We start from the raw sequence: 12,747 nt of genomic DNA, 5'->3' as shown, positions 1-12,747 counted from the left end.
CAGGCTAACTGTTTTTAGAGGACTTGTTGGATTTGTTATAACACTATGTTAGTTATTTTTGGTGAAGTTCAGATTTCAGAAGGGAACTGTTAAGCTGCGTGGGCAAGAAATATGCAAGGAGTTAATCTTTGCATAATGATAAGGAGAAATCCCATCTCTGTGGCTCTGGGGACTAAAGGATGTCAGGTGTCAGTAGGTTCGGAGGGTGGGCCTGTTAATGCCAACACACACTATTGGGTCACTAGTTTCCTTTGACTGACCTCACCTCCATGCCAATGGTAGGAATGATGATAACAGCAAAGGCAAAGTGCTTGACCAAGAAAATGAACAAAAACCAAAAACCAAAAAAATTTCATCTGTTAAGTTCCCAACTAATAACATGCAGAATCAAATTAACGATGTTTACTTTTATACTTAATTGATGTATTTTATTTTCATTTAGAGGACCAGAATAAATTTCATTTCATTTATTTCATTTCATTATTTCATTTACCAGAATAAAGACAAAGGGTTAAAAGACCTCACTCTATTTTTATAATAACCATACTTATTAATGACTATGAACTTGCTAGAGCTGTTTCTGTTATTTATGAACTGCTTGCATATTAATATGTAATTATTTTTTTCTTAATAATTGGCTAATTGTACTTTATTTTCCTCTCTATGGAATATCTAGGCAATGCACAATAATATCAGTAATAACACACCAGTTTTCTCAGTGAAGACATTTCAGTCCAGGTGAGAATTGGCCTTGGTAGTAAAGGGAAAGCAGAAGGGCCTATTCAGGGACTGTGATGTTGCGTATAACTGAAAACTCCCAGCAAGGAAATCGTCAGGATCTCATTTTGACAATTCATTTCTCCAGAACCAAACATATAAATTTCTTAAGAACTTCTAGGCAACTTAGAACTGTCTTTCCAGTCAATTATTAGACTAATGAATTTTGCTATCAACACTGATTTATAAATTTTTTTAATGTTTATTTATTTTTGAGACAGAGGAATACAGATTACAAGTGGCATAGGTGTAGAGAGAGGGGAAGACACAGAATCTGAAGCAGGCTCCAGGCTCTGAGCTGTCAGCACAGAGCCCGAGGCGGGGCTCGGACTCACAAACTGCGATATCATGGCCTAAGTCTGAGTCGGATGCTCAACTGACTGAGCCACACCCAGTTGTCCCTGATTTTTTAAAAAATTTTTAAAATGTTTTTTATTTATTTCTAGGAGAGCGAGAGAGAGAGACAATGTGAGCAGGGGAGGGTCAGAGAGAGAGGGAGTCTCAGACTGAAACAGGCTCCAGGCTCTGAGCTGGCAGTCAGCACAGAGCCCGGCGCGGGGCTCGAACCCCGCGAGATCATGACCTAAGCGAAAGTCAGACGCTTAACCGACTAAACCATCCAGGAGCCCCCCCCTTGATTTTTTTTTTTAAATAAAAGACCAAATTTTGTATTTTCCCAAGTGGAAAAATTCATTAGTAGGGTAAATTAGAATAATAAGGGTCTAATGGATTAAATAGTCTCTTTAGTTTTAGAGATTTAGGAAAAGCTGTGGGTCGTTTTGCAGAACTTCTAGAAACATAGCCAAAAAGACTAAGATAGGGAATTTCCCATTTGAGAAATATAGGAAATTTCCTGTTCGAGAAATATGCATTCAATCGTTGGGTAAATTTAAGATAAAACAAATGACATTTAAGAAAATGTTACATATATACATTCACATAATCACACATTGAAGTTTTAAAAAAATTCTCTCTCTATTTGAACCACTGGTGATTTAAGACAGAAAGGAAAGCAGGCCTATAAACATGGGACTTAAGTAATCCTTGTTGTGGATACCTACCAGAAGGTGACCCATTCACAATTAGAAACCAGTTTCCCTACAAGGTGGAGCACAGTAGACTGACCTTTTTTGGCGAGGCTATCGTTGGGTTCATACTTCTCGATCAACACTTGGACTTGTTCTTGCTTTAAAGGTGGGTAAAGTATTTCATTTAGTCGGGGATCTCGCTGCTTCAGATTGATAAAATCCATCATCTGATCAACAGTAAGGTATGGTTTGCTTTTGGCACCACTGAAAGCAATTCAAAACCAAGGAATTAGAATATTTGTCTGCCAAGTTTCATTCATATATTTGCATTTAGCTACAGGGAAATAAAACCTTGCCATACCTGGAAGGAGCATGCTATCTTGAAATCCTATCTTGCTCTAAAAACATGTGCTGCTCCATCACAATCGCTGTATTCTATGGGATGCAAATGGGTTTGCACTTGCTGCCGCTAAATCCCAATGGCCTTGAACTATACCAGATTCATAAGATAATTCACAGAAGGAAAACATTGCATCTTGTGATTAAAGATGCACCACTTTCAAATGAACATAGAGCTATGGGTGGTTTTTTTTTATGATGATGCTACACTTCTGGTTTAGTCATCAAATTCCCATATCCCATTTACTTGTTTAGAGATGTGTTTATTACTCATTACTAAAAAAAAAAGTAAACAATCTGGGTACAGTTTTCTTTTTAAAAGTTATGTTTCAGCAAAAGTCTATAAATATTCAACATAGTGTGATTCAAACTTCCCTTTTCAATCCTGTTGACAAAACCAAAGGCAAGTTCAATGGTACAAATATTGCTGGTGTTCAATAAATAGTTGATGGCAAGGGACATCACGAAGTGAGCATACCCAGTGTCATTCTTAGTGATGTTTGCTTGTCTTCCACATAAAAAAAATCCTTATTTTCTTGATCAATTTGGGATTGATTTTCTATCAGTGTAGATTTCAGCATACTAGGAAAGGTAAACTGCTACTGCCCTGCATTTGCCCTGATGTTTTGGTTTGTTTGTTTTATTTATTTATTTTTAAAGGAATACCTATAAATTTTCTAAAATAGAAACAAATGATTTTCAGCTGGGACAGTTCTTAGCAATCCAAAGTTCTCATTTCAGTAATGCAATTCAGAGACGTGACCTGAGTCGTTCCCAGGTCAAAGTTGTTCCTGCATCATGGATGTACCTCCCCTGAACCAAGATGCTGTGTTCTCACCATAATCTTCAAACCTCATAGAGCCCCCAGATGATAGTAAACTAACAACAGCCTACAACAAATCACAGCAATGTTTCACTCATTAGAAGCAGAGGTTGCACATCAGGGGTAGGAATGTTGGTTGTCTCCTGACAAATTATAAGAAGTCCTGTTATCACACACAGTGCATGAAGAGCTCTTCCATGTCCCTCTATTGCTCAAAATCCTGCCCGAGCCACCCTGATCACCACTGCAGGCAGAGGAAAAGTGGGTTAAAATAATGTGTTCTCTTACAATTCGGAGAAGATGTTATCAATTTCAGGTCGAGGGCAAAGGTTGTTCAGGAAAACTCTGTACACTTCTGGAGTGAAATCTTCTTGAGGTATTGAATCATTCTGGGAAATAAAGCCAAAGGTCAGTGGAATGTCTTACTCTTTCCCTATCTCCCCCCCCCTCCTTTTTTTTTTTTTTTTTTTTTTGTCTCTCTTTTCCTTCCTCTTTCTCTCAGAGGTCAGGGCAAACATTTAGAAAACATCATGAGGCTAGCTGTAGAGTCCATTTGGACACTGGCTTTGAGGTATCAAATGCCTAACTTTCTGAGTTTAAGCTTCAGAGTTAAAGGGATTTTAAAGCAATTTTTAAAGTATATGTACTAAGTAAGTTAGACAACAAAAACAGGGTCTGTTTAGCAGATTTTCTTTTCAGGCATTTTTTTCTTTTTTAGTTTTAATATTTTTAAAAAATTGTCATAAAGTATACCTACCGTAAAATTGATCATTTTAACCATTTTTAACTGTCCAGTGGCATGAAGAGTAGTCATACTGTCTATGTGCTGTTTAGCAGATGTTTGAATGAATTTTTTTTAAGGAGCAATGAACCTCGAGACAGACATTTTCAAAATGAAAACGTAAATTCCACTTTTGTATCTTCTTTTTTTTTTTCAATGTTCCTTCTGGTTTAAGCAACTGATAAGTTGTAAAACAGTTTTTGGTAAGTAGGACAGCACTAGTCATTATTTCTCACAGATGCTTCTTGGTCCTACTGTTTGGAAACCAAGTCATTGATATAAAAAATCATTTTTATGACTTATTTTTATGTTTAGTCGGGCTGCCATGGAAACCGGAAGCTTGTATTCAAGCCTTTGTTAACAGGAAGGACATTCTTCATGCTGTTTTCCTATTTCAGGTATGTGTTTATATAATTATTTTTATTTTAAAGCCCTTAAGCCAAAAACACCCCTTCCTTTTACCATATGCATATGTTTTGAAATGTATTTTTATAGAAATGCCTAAAATTGTTGTCTGAAATTGTACACTGCTTGCTAACAGATAAGAGACCTTAGCTCACTACTTGGCAAACAGCAGGAGTCTCATATTTGTGGAATGAATGAATAAAATAATCTTTCTTTACTAAATCCATTTATGGAGCAGGAAAAAAATCTATTTTGCAAAACAAAATTGTGAGATAACCAACCAACACATGTAGCATTACACATAGCAAGGTCCATTACATGATGGTCCAATGTAAGACTGTTATGCATGGAACTTACTGACCTCTTCTTTTTTTTCCCCCTTCATGTGTTAGTTTAAAAGCTCTTCCTCTTGGACGGGGTTTTGTCTTCCATTCTGTGCTACCATTATGTTTCACTGGTGTCATATTTCAACACTCTTTAACTGTATGGTACTCCCAGCTGTATGGTTCCATTTCTTGCTAACTTGAAGAACTACACAAGCCAGAACCTGTGTATTGTTTGTTAACTGTTGGATCTCCAGTGTGTAACATATAGTAAGTGCACAATCAATATTTACTAAGTAAATAAATGTAGTTTATGAGAAAGGTGGAAGTTGATAGAATAGTATTCCCATAGGATATTCAGATTCAACTGAAGTCATTTATATAAGATTCCATAGACATAATTTCATACAACAATATGCTTTCTAAAATTCTGACCATTGTTTATTTGCCAGCTATGAGTTAGGACTTTCTATTTAAGGGGAGATATTAATGAGATAATCTAAATAATTCATTATCAGTTAGATGTTAGCACATGGGTGGGGTGAAACCATTTAATACAGCTGATTTTCTTTGTCTTGTTTATTCTTTGCCCAACTTGACTGATGAGGATATCCTAAAGCCTTTGGGGTCAGTGTAGGAAAATGGGAAAAGAAATAATTTGGAGGTGTGAGTTAAAATTAGCATTTATTAAAGCTGAACTGAAAGAATTTAGGGGAGGTATTTATGGAAAAGCTATGGACAAGTCCTACTTCCTTACATTTTAAACAGGGCTGCAATTCACAAATCTCATTCACATATTTTCTTGTCCTGGATCTCACAATTTGGTAAAGTGGATGTAACAGATTCATATTGTCCTTCTGCTCCACAAGGAGCCCTCAGCCCAACATTCTAAAGATCATGCCCACTAGTCAAATACTCTTCTGTAATCCTGCTTGACCACACTAGCTAGAGATGGCACGTGCATTCTATTTTTGTGTTCACAATCCATATTTATATACTTTTGTTGTAGCATCTATCATGCAGTTTTCCCCATATTTTTTTAATTTCTGATTTTCTACTAGACTGTGAGTTTTTCAGTGGAGTGACTCTCTCTTATTTAATTTCTTTGTGTCCCAAGCATGCTGCCAAACATTTAATAGACACCTAATTAATGTTTGCTGGTGAACCAGGATATGGGACCTGACTTTAGGTCTTCTGTTTTGTACTCCAAGACTTACCCCCCTTACATAATGCTTCCAATACAAAACAGATCATCAATGATTATCTTTGCTATTGTTATAAGAAATTTCTGGAGGGAGGGTCACCTGGGTGGCTCAGTCGGTTAAGCTTTCAACTTTGACTCAGGTCATGATTTTGTGGTTTGTGAGTTCAAGCCTTGCGTTGGGTTCTGTGCTGACAGCTCAGAGCCTGGAGCCTGCTTCGGATTCTGTGTCTCCCCCTCTTTCTCCCACCCCTCTCCAGCTCATGCTTTGTCTGTCTGTCTGTCTGTCTCTCTTAAAAATAAATAAGCATTAAAAAAATTAAATTTTTTTTTTCTGGAGTGAAAATTAAGAAGGGTAATGTAGTCTGAATCAGGCCCATTTTTTCCAGAAAAGTGTTGCAAACTTTAAAAACGAATTGCTTCAATTCCAAAGGGAAATTAAGGGATTCCAAAGAATCTCAAAAGGGAAATTAAAACAACAACAACAACAACAAATACAAAACTCAATAGTAGTACTGGTGGCATTTGCATTTCCAAATTTCATAGACACAGTTATGACATATCCACATGGCAAATTAAAAATAGGAAAAGGAAATCCCCCCATACATATGTATGTGAAAAAATACTCAGAGGATAATAAGAATTAATATTTATTGAGCACCTACTGTGTGCCATACATACATAACTTTAAAAAATTATTTTTTATTATTTTTAAATTTATTTTTGAGATAGAGAGACAGACAGAGAGTGAGTAGGGGAGGGGCAGAGAGAGAGGGAGACAAAGGATCAAAGAAAGCTCCAGCCTCTCAGCTGTCAGTATAGAGCCTGACGCGGCGCCTGACTCATGAGCTGTGAGATTATGACCTGAGCCAAAGTAAGATGCACCTAGGTGCCCCCACAAATACAGAGCTTTACTCATATGTTTTCATTTGATCCCGTATCAACTGTATATGGTTGGCATGGCTAGTGACCCTTTTCAGATACAAGCACTAGGGACATGATAGGTGACAAAACTTGTCAAGGGTCCCAAGTGTGTGTGTGTGTGTGTGTGTGTGTGTGTGTGTGTGTGTGTGTGTAGGTGCTATGGCTTTGAAGCCAGGTCACTTGATTCCATAAGTCACACTGTAATCCAGCAAACTAAATGTTCACATCAATTTATTCTCAATATTTTTGTTCTAAACTTATAAGGCAAAAGTTGAGTTGGCCGTAGAGTACATGAAATAATCACAAGTAAATTACTCATAATAAACCACATACTTAGTGTACTTTTAAGACAGAATTTTGAGATAGAGTCACAGCTACGTAAATGATTATATTTCTGATTTGTATGCTGGGTGTAAGGCACAGGAGAAAGGCAACATATTATAGCCACTCTGGAAGAAGTATTTTTACATTTTATATATTGTATTTTCAGTAAAATTTATGGTATTCTTTAAATCCAAAATAGTTACTACTTTCCTTAGCATTACATATAAGTTCATAAATTATAGCAAACTTTATTATTTAAAACATACAGTTGATCCTTGAACAATGCAGGGGCTTGGGGTCCTGACCCTCTGCCACCTGGTCAAAAATCCATATGTAACTTTTGATTCTACCAAAATTTTGCTAATAGCCTACTGTTGCCTGGGAGCCTTACTGATAACATCAATAGTCAATCAACACAGATCTTGATTATTATATGTATTCTATCCTGTATTCTTACAATGACATAGCCTAGAGAAAAGAAAATATTTGAAGGAAATCATGAGGAAGAGAAAATATATTTATAGTACTAATCGTATGTACTGAAAAAACTCCACATGTAAGTGGACCAGTGTGACTTAAATCTATATTGTTCAGGGATCAACTGTCCATTGACTTATTCCTATCTTGTTTATTAAAGTGCCAGTGCTGGGGATACCTGGGTGACTGAGTCAGTTAAGCATCCGACTTTGGCTCAGGTCATGATCTCACCAGTTCATGAGTTTGAGCCCACTGTCAGGCTCTGTGCTGACAGCTCAGAAGCTGGAGTCTGCTTCAGATTCTGCCTCCCTCTCTCTCTGCACCTCCCCCACTTGCACTCTGTCTCTCTCTCTCAAAAACAAATAAACATTAAAACATTTTTTAAAAAGTGCCAGTGCTATGCAGGACTATAATACAATTCCAAATGTCACTGAGCTATTTTCAAGTTAATAAGCCTTAAGTCAAAGGGAATTTGGTTCAAGTAAACCACTTTGAGTTCTCAAAAAGTTTGTGGGTAAAGTGGTAATTTTCTGAATATGGAAAGGTCTTCGAAGGTCTCCCTGGAAAATATGTTTGGGCTATTAATAGAAGGATAGTAATTGCTTTGTGTCTCTTTTTAGATACAGTGCTACTTTTTAACAATTAAGGTAACTTTGGCAAGCAACTGTAATCTCTAAAGGAGTACCCTCTAAAGGAATGTGTTATTCCAGTGGATCGAGTTGGCCAGGATACAACTTCAAGTGCATTAATTATCCCTAACAATGTGCACAAAGATAATGTTTAAAAAATCTCAACAGGATATCCACTGTGTTTCTGGTAATGTATCTATTTACAGAACACAATTAAATCTAGTCTGAATGACCACAGGCTATGAAATGAGGCTCCCAGATATGCAGCCCTATCTACCATTTGGGTAACCTTTCCGTCTGTGGAGTGTTTGAAACACCTCTTGTCAGTATATCCAGAATCTTTTTTTTAATTAGTCTATTTTTTTCTAGAATCACTGTTCTGGAGATATGAAATTACAAGGATTTGAAATATATCAGTTCGTGGAAACATTTATTTCCTAGCCCTTAACCTGTCTTTGGATTTTAGATCTTTTTAAAGCATTCTAATTCTACAAGTCCTCCAACCAAAGTATACTTTACTATGAATAATGATCTTTTAAGACTTCATGATGGAGGCTGATTACGTTTTTTTAAATCTCCAATTTGTTTTCAGAAAATTGTTATAACATCTAATTTACTAAAGATAAATATTTTTTTTTCAATTTAAACAAAACTCTTATTTGAATCTCATTTTCTTTTTAAAATGTCTCCAGCTGATACTGGTCTGAAAGTATGAACCTATAATAGACATAGTGGATTAGAAAAACTCAATTTATAATTATTGACTGAATTGTCAGTATCCAATTGTTTAGAAAACTGCAATTTACAGAATATTGGTTGATGGGTTTGATTTTCTATTCAGCTTCATTTTCTATTCTTTCTTTCCTTTAGCTAGATTTATAAGTTAAAATTTTTGAGCATTATAGTCACAAGATGTTATCCAATAAAGGTAAAATCAGGAGCAATTGCAGAAGAAAAAATTCTTTTCATGGTTTTCTAAATTCATCTTTCAAACTTTCTTTTTGTGCTTAAATGGAGAGGTCTTTTGTTGTTGTTGTTATTGTTGTTGTTGTTGTTGTTGTTACTCAGGCCAGTAAATTCTTTCCAACCTCAAGGCTTTAGCACATATTGTTTCCTTCTTCTGGAAAGATCGCCCTTATTCACAAGGGCAGCACTCCATTCTTTTTGCTCACAGCACCCCTCCCCCTTATTTACACATGTGTCAGTCCACATGTTTGAGGAGCACCCCCGGAAACTGTATGGTCCTTGGACCCTGGGACTATGTTTTGTTCACTAACACATTCTCAGGGCTTGAGGGCAGGTAGTAAGAGCTCAAGAAATATTCGTTGAGCAAATGATGGGACCTTAACCGGCATATCTTTCCTACCCCAAAGCATCTAGGAAAGAACAACAATGAGCAAGTTCAATCATTTGAGTTTACTTATTCAAGGGAAGGTTAGCAGGTTTTGGAGGAGCCTTGCCATGGCTCTGTAGCATCACCCACTTTTTCCATGTATAGCAGGAAACTCAGAGTAGGGGAGTACTCTTCTTTTTCTTTCTGTTACCTATCAAAGTCCTTAATAAACTTCATCTTCCTGAAAAGTATTCACAACAAGAATGGGATGATAAATTTAATAATAACACTCAATACTTTTTCATAACCTAGTAAGTTTAGGAATGGCTTCTCAACTTCATTCAGTGCAACTTGAACATTGCAAAAGTGTTTCAAGAGACTTGAAGTTTCTTTCTATAGTATAAGTGTTATCCTTGGGAAAGAGCTTACTTGTTGCTTAGATACTAGGATAAAAATAATTTGCAATAGAAAGGCGAGTTCTGGATATAGGCTGAGAAAAAGGTTCCATACCACAGGCTCTGCTCTCCCAGAAATAATGGTAATGAATCATTTTAGAGCCAGTTATTTAGAAATGCATTGAAATGAAGGCAAATTATTTTAGGTGGGGAACATATATTGAGTGCCTTGAATGTGTTTGGTATTTAAAAAAAAAAAAAAAAAAAAAAGCATGTTACATGGCTCTCTTCTCCTCTCCTCTACCTTACCACTTTATGAGCAAGTAGGCGGTCTCCAAATTCATCCTGTACCCTTCTAGGCAAGATCTTTGTGAGCACAGCCCAGCAGAGTATGTAAAGATATTTATTTCTAAACATGTGCTCTCATGTTAATTTCTTATTAACTTATAAATATTAAAACGAGACATTAAAAGATTAGAATAAGATGGGATGGAAATTTCAAATATCTTCCTAATCACAATCCATAATGATTAGCTAACATCTCAAGGGACATCAACAAAGGATTTGTTAATAATGAGGAGTTTAAATTCTTAACAATAATACTTTTTGACCCATATATTTTATACTAGATTTTTTTTAACAATTATTATTTACAAAGAACAAGAGTCTTTATAGATAAAAATACTGGGTTTATGGGAATGAAAGAAAATATAATTATAGTGGCCCCATGTATTGTAAATATTAATAAGTAAGTCCTAAGGTCTTCTTAAAAAAAGGTTTGGGTAATATGGGGGCAAGCTATGTTTCAGTATGATAATTAAAACTATTTAGTAATACTAATTCTAGAAAAGCAACATGCTCACCCTTGAAGATGGAAGACTACAAGCCTCTAAAGCAGTTTCAACTCGCTTCCGGTCTGCTGAGAACAAGCGGTATATGCTGTGAAGTGAAGCCACAACACGTAAGATATGGATCACACATTTGTAGATGACACCTATTAAATCAAACCTCTTTCTCATTCATCTTTAAAGAATTAAAAGATGTCCATTGCTCCATGCATCTGCATATATGTTCTAAAAGATTTATATATGTGCTTTTCAAAATCACAATGTCTAATATAAAATCAACCTTTTGAGGTTAAGGTGATGGCCCAATGAAAAAACACTGCACTAAATAGCCTCTAATAGATGATTCTGTCTCTTTGCTGCTGACTATTGCTCTAAAGGTATACGTTGTTAATATTATTAGTAAATAATGAATTAGCCTTATTATTATTAATAATAATTTAACATTGTTACGAACAAGAGTCTACCAGTTGAGTCAAAGGTTAAAGACTAAGGATGTGTTTTCTTTTGTCAGTAATTTGGTTTTAAAAAATAAAATTTATGTGTATCAACTATACAATAAAAGAGTGGTCAATTTACTAACAAAATAGAATTTAAGCACTGTATTAAAAATAGAATTTAATATAATGATTTGAATTTATGAGTCTATTGAAATGCTAGACAAAATCTAGCATCCAGAGCCCACGTCTCCCACAAGAAATATGGTAGAGGTGAGCTGTCATTGTCCCCTCTAGATGAGGTTTTACTCCGGTTCTTCTGGCTCCTGGTCTGTGTCGTCATGTAAGTTCCCTGCCCAGTTTCTGTTGACATTTAAGTTTTCAGCTCCTCCTTCAAGGCTAGCATCATCTTGGTAGAAAGAGGCATTGAAGTTGCCCAATTTCTATTCCTAGAATAGATCTGAATCTCAGATGGACTTTTGGGTTTAGCAGTAAGGTTTCCCACCCCTTCCACCCACTTCCTGCTTTGTTGTTTCTTGAAAATGATGCCACAGGAAAATCTCTGTGAGGAAGCCAGCTGCATTGATATGACCATGGAGCATGAGGGAGAACAGGGTTACCACACATTTTCATGCTTCCACTTGGGCCAGTGGAGAAACAAAACAGGGCCATGGCATGGAGTCAAATCTTTGAGAAAAGCACATGAACACTGGGAAGGGCTCCCGCAGCTTACTTTTTGAGAGGAATGCGCCCTTCTGGAGTGACTTGCAGCTTAAGCTTAGTATAGCTGTTGAAGAAGCAGAAAAACAAGTGTTTAATCTTTAAAAACCTTTCTATTAAAGAATAAAATATATAGAAAAGGGCTGATGCATATGTACAGTTTATTGAATCTTAACAAACTGTCTAGGTCTCTGCAATCGGTACCCAGATCCAGAAATAGAACATGATCACTTTAGCAACATCCCAGAAGCTCCTTTTGTGCCCCTTTCCAGAGCCCAGGTCCCCACATGGAAATATTATTCTGACTTTAAACACCATAGATTTCATTTTGGCCAGTTTTGCGCTTTACATAAATGGAATCACATTCTATTGTGTCTGGCTTCTTTCACTCAATGTTATATTTTTGAGATTCATCCTTATTTTTTGCTTATAGTTGTAGATCATTTATTCTCATTGTTGTAAAGTATTCTATTGTGTCAATACAATTACTGTATTTATGTCTTCAGCTGCTTATGGACATATGGGTAGGGAGAGGGCAATGGAAATTTTGAATGCTGCTGATGGGTATGTGGATTGGAATGACCACTTTAGGAAACTGCATATGCTATGGGCCATTAATCCCATATCTAGATGTATGTGCAACAGAAATGCTTGTAACATGTTCATCAAAAGGCATGTTCTAAAATGCCCATAACAGCTATTCATAGGGATATACTTGTTGGAAAGGAACATCTGCAATAGATATTGATTAGCCAATTAGATGTTTTACTAGTGATAACATGCTGTGTTTCAGATAAAATGTCTTCTTTATCTCTGTGTCCTCTTCCACTAACTCTATCTGGCACATTAGATGTTTGTTTTAGGAATTTCTCATAAGGGTGCCTGGGTGGCTCAGTTGGTTGAGCGTCCTTTGGCTCAGGTCATGA

At 36.2% G+C, this 12,747-nt stretch overlaps 1 protein-coding gene across 1 annotated transcript in view; it reads right to left on the bottom strand.

The window, feature by feature from the left end:
* PLCB1 (phospholipase C beta 1) overlaps positions 1–12,747 on the bottom strand; it is a 679,751-nt gene that overhangs the window by 198,640 nt on the left and 468,364 nt on the right. The window contains exons 6-9 of the mRNA XM_039224551.1: positions 11,835–11,888; positions 10,683–10,758; positions 3,316–3,416; positions 1,903–2,069 (exon numbers count right to left, since the gene is read on the bottom strand). Of these exons, the coding sequence (XP_039080482.1) occupies positions 1,903–2,069; positions 3,316–3,416; positions 10,683–10,758; positions 11,835–11,888 (398 nt within the window). The remainder of the gene's footprint in view (positions 1–1,902; positions 2,070–3,315; positions 3,417–10,682; positions 10,759–11,834; positions 11,889–12,747) is intronic.

The sequence above is a fragment of the Hyaena hyaena genome, unplaced genomic scaffold (genome assembly GCF_003009895.1).
Source record: "Hyaena hyaena isolate Hyena2069 unplaced genomic scaffold, ASM300989v1 scaffold_16, whole genome shotgun sequence".
NCBI classification, from domain to species: domain Eukaryota; kingdom Metazoa; phylum Chordata; class Mammalia; order Carnivora; family Hyaenidae; genus Hyaena; species Hyaena hyaena.
Note: the sequence above shows the minus strand (reverse complement) of the source record. Positions and strands in the feature narration are given on the sequence as shown.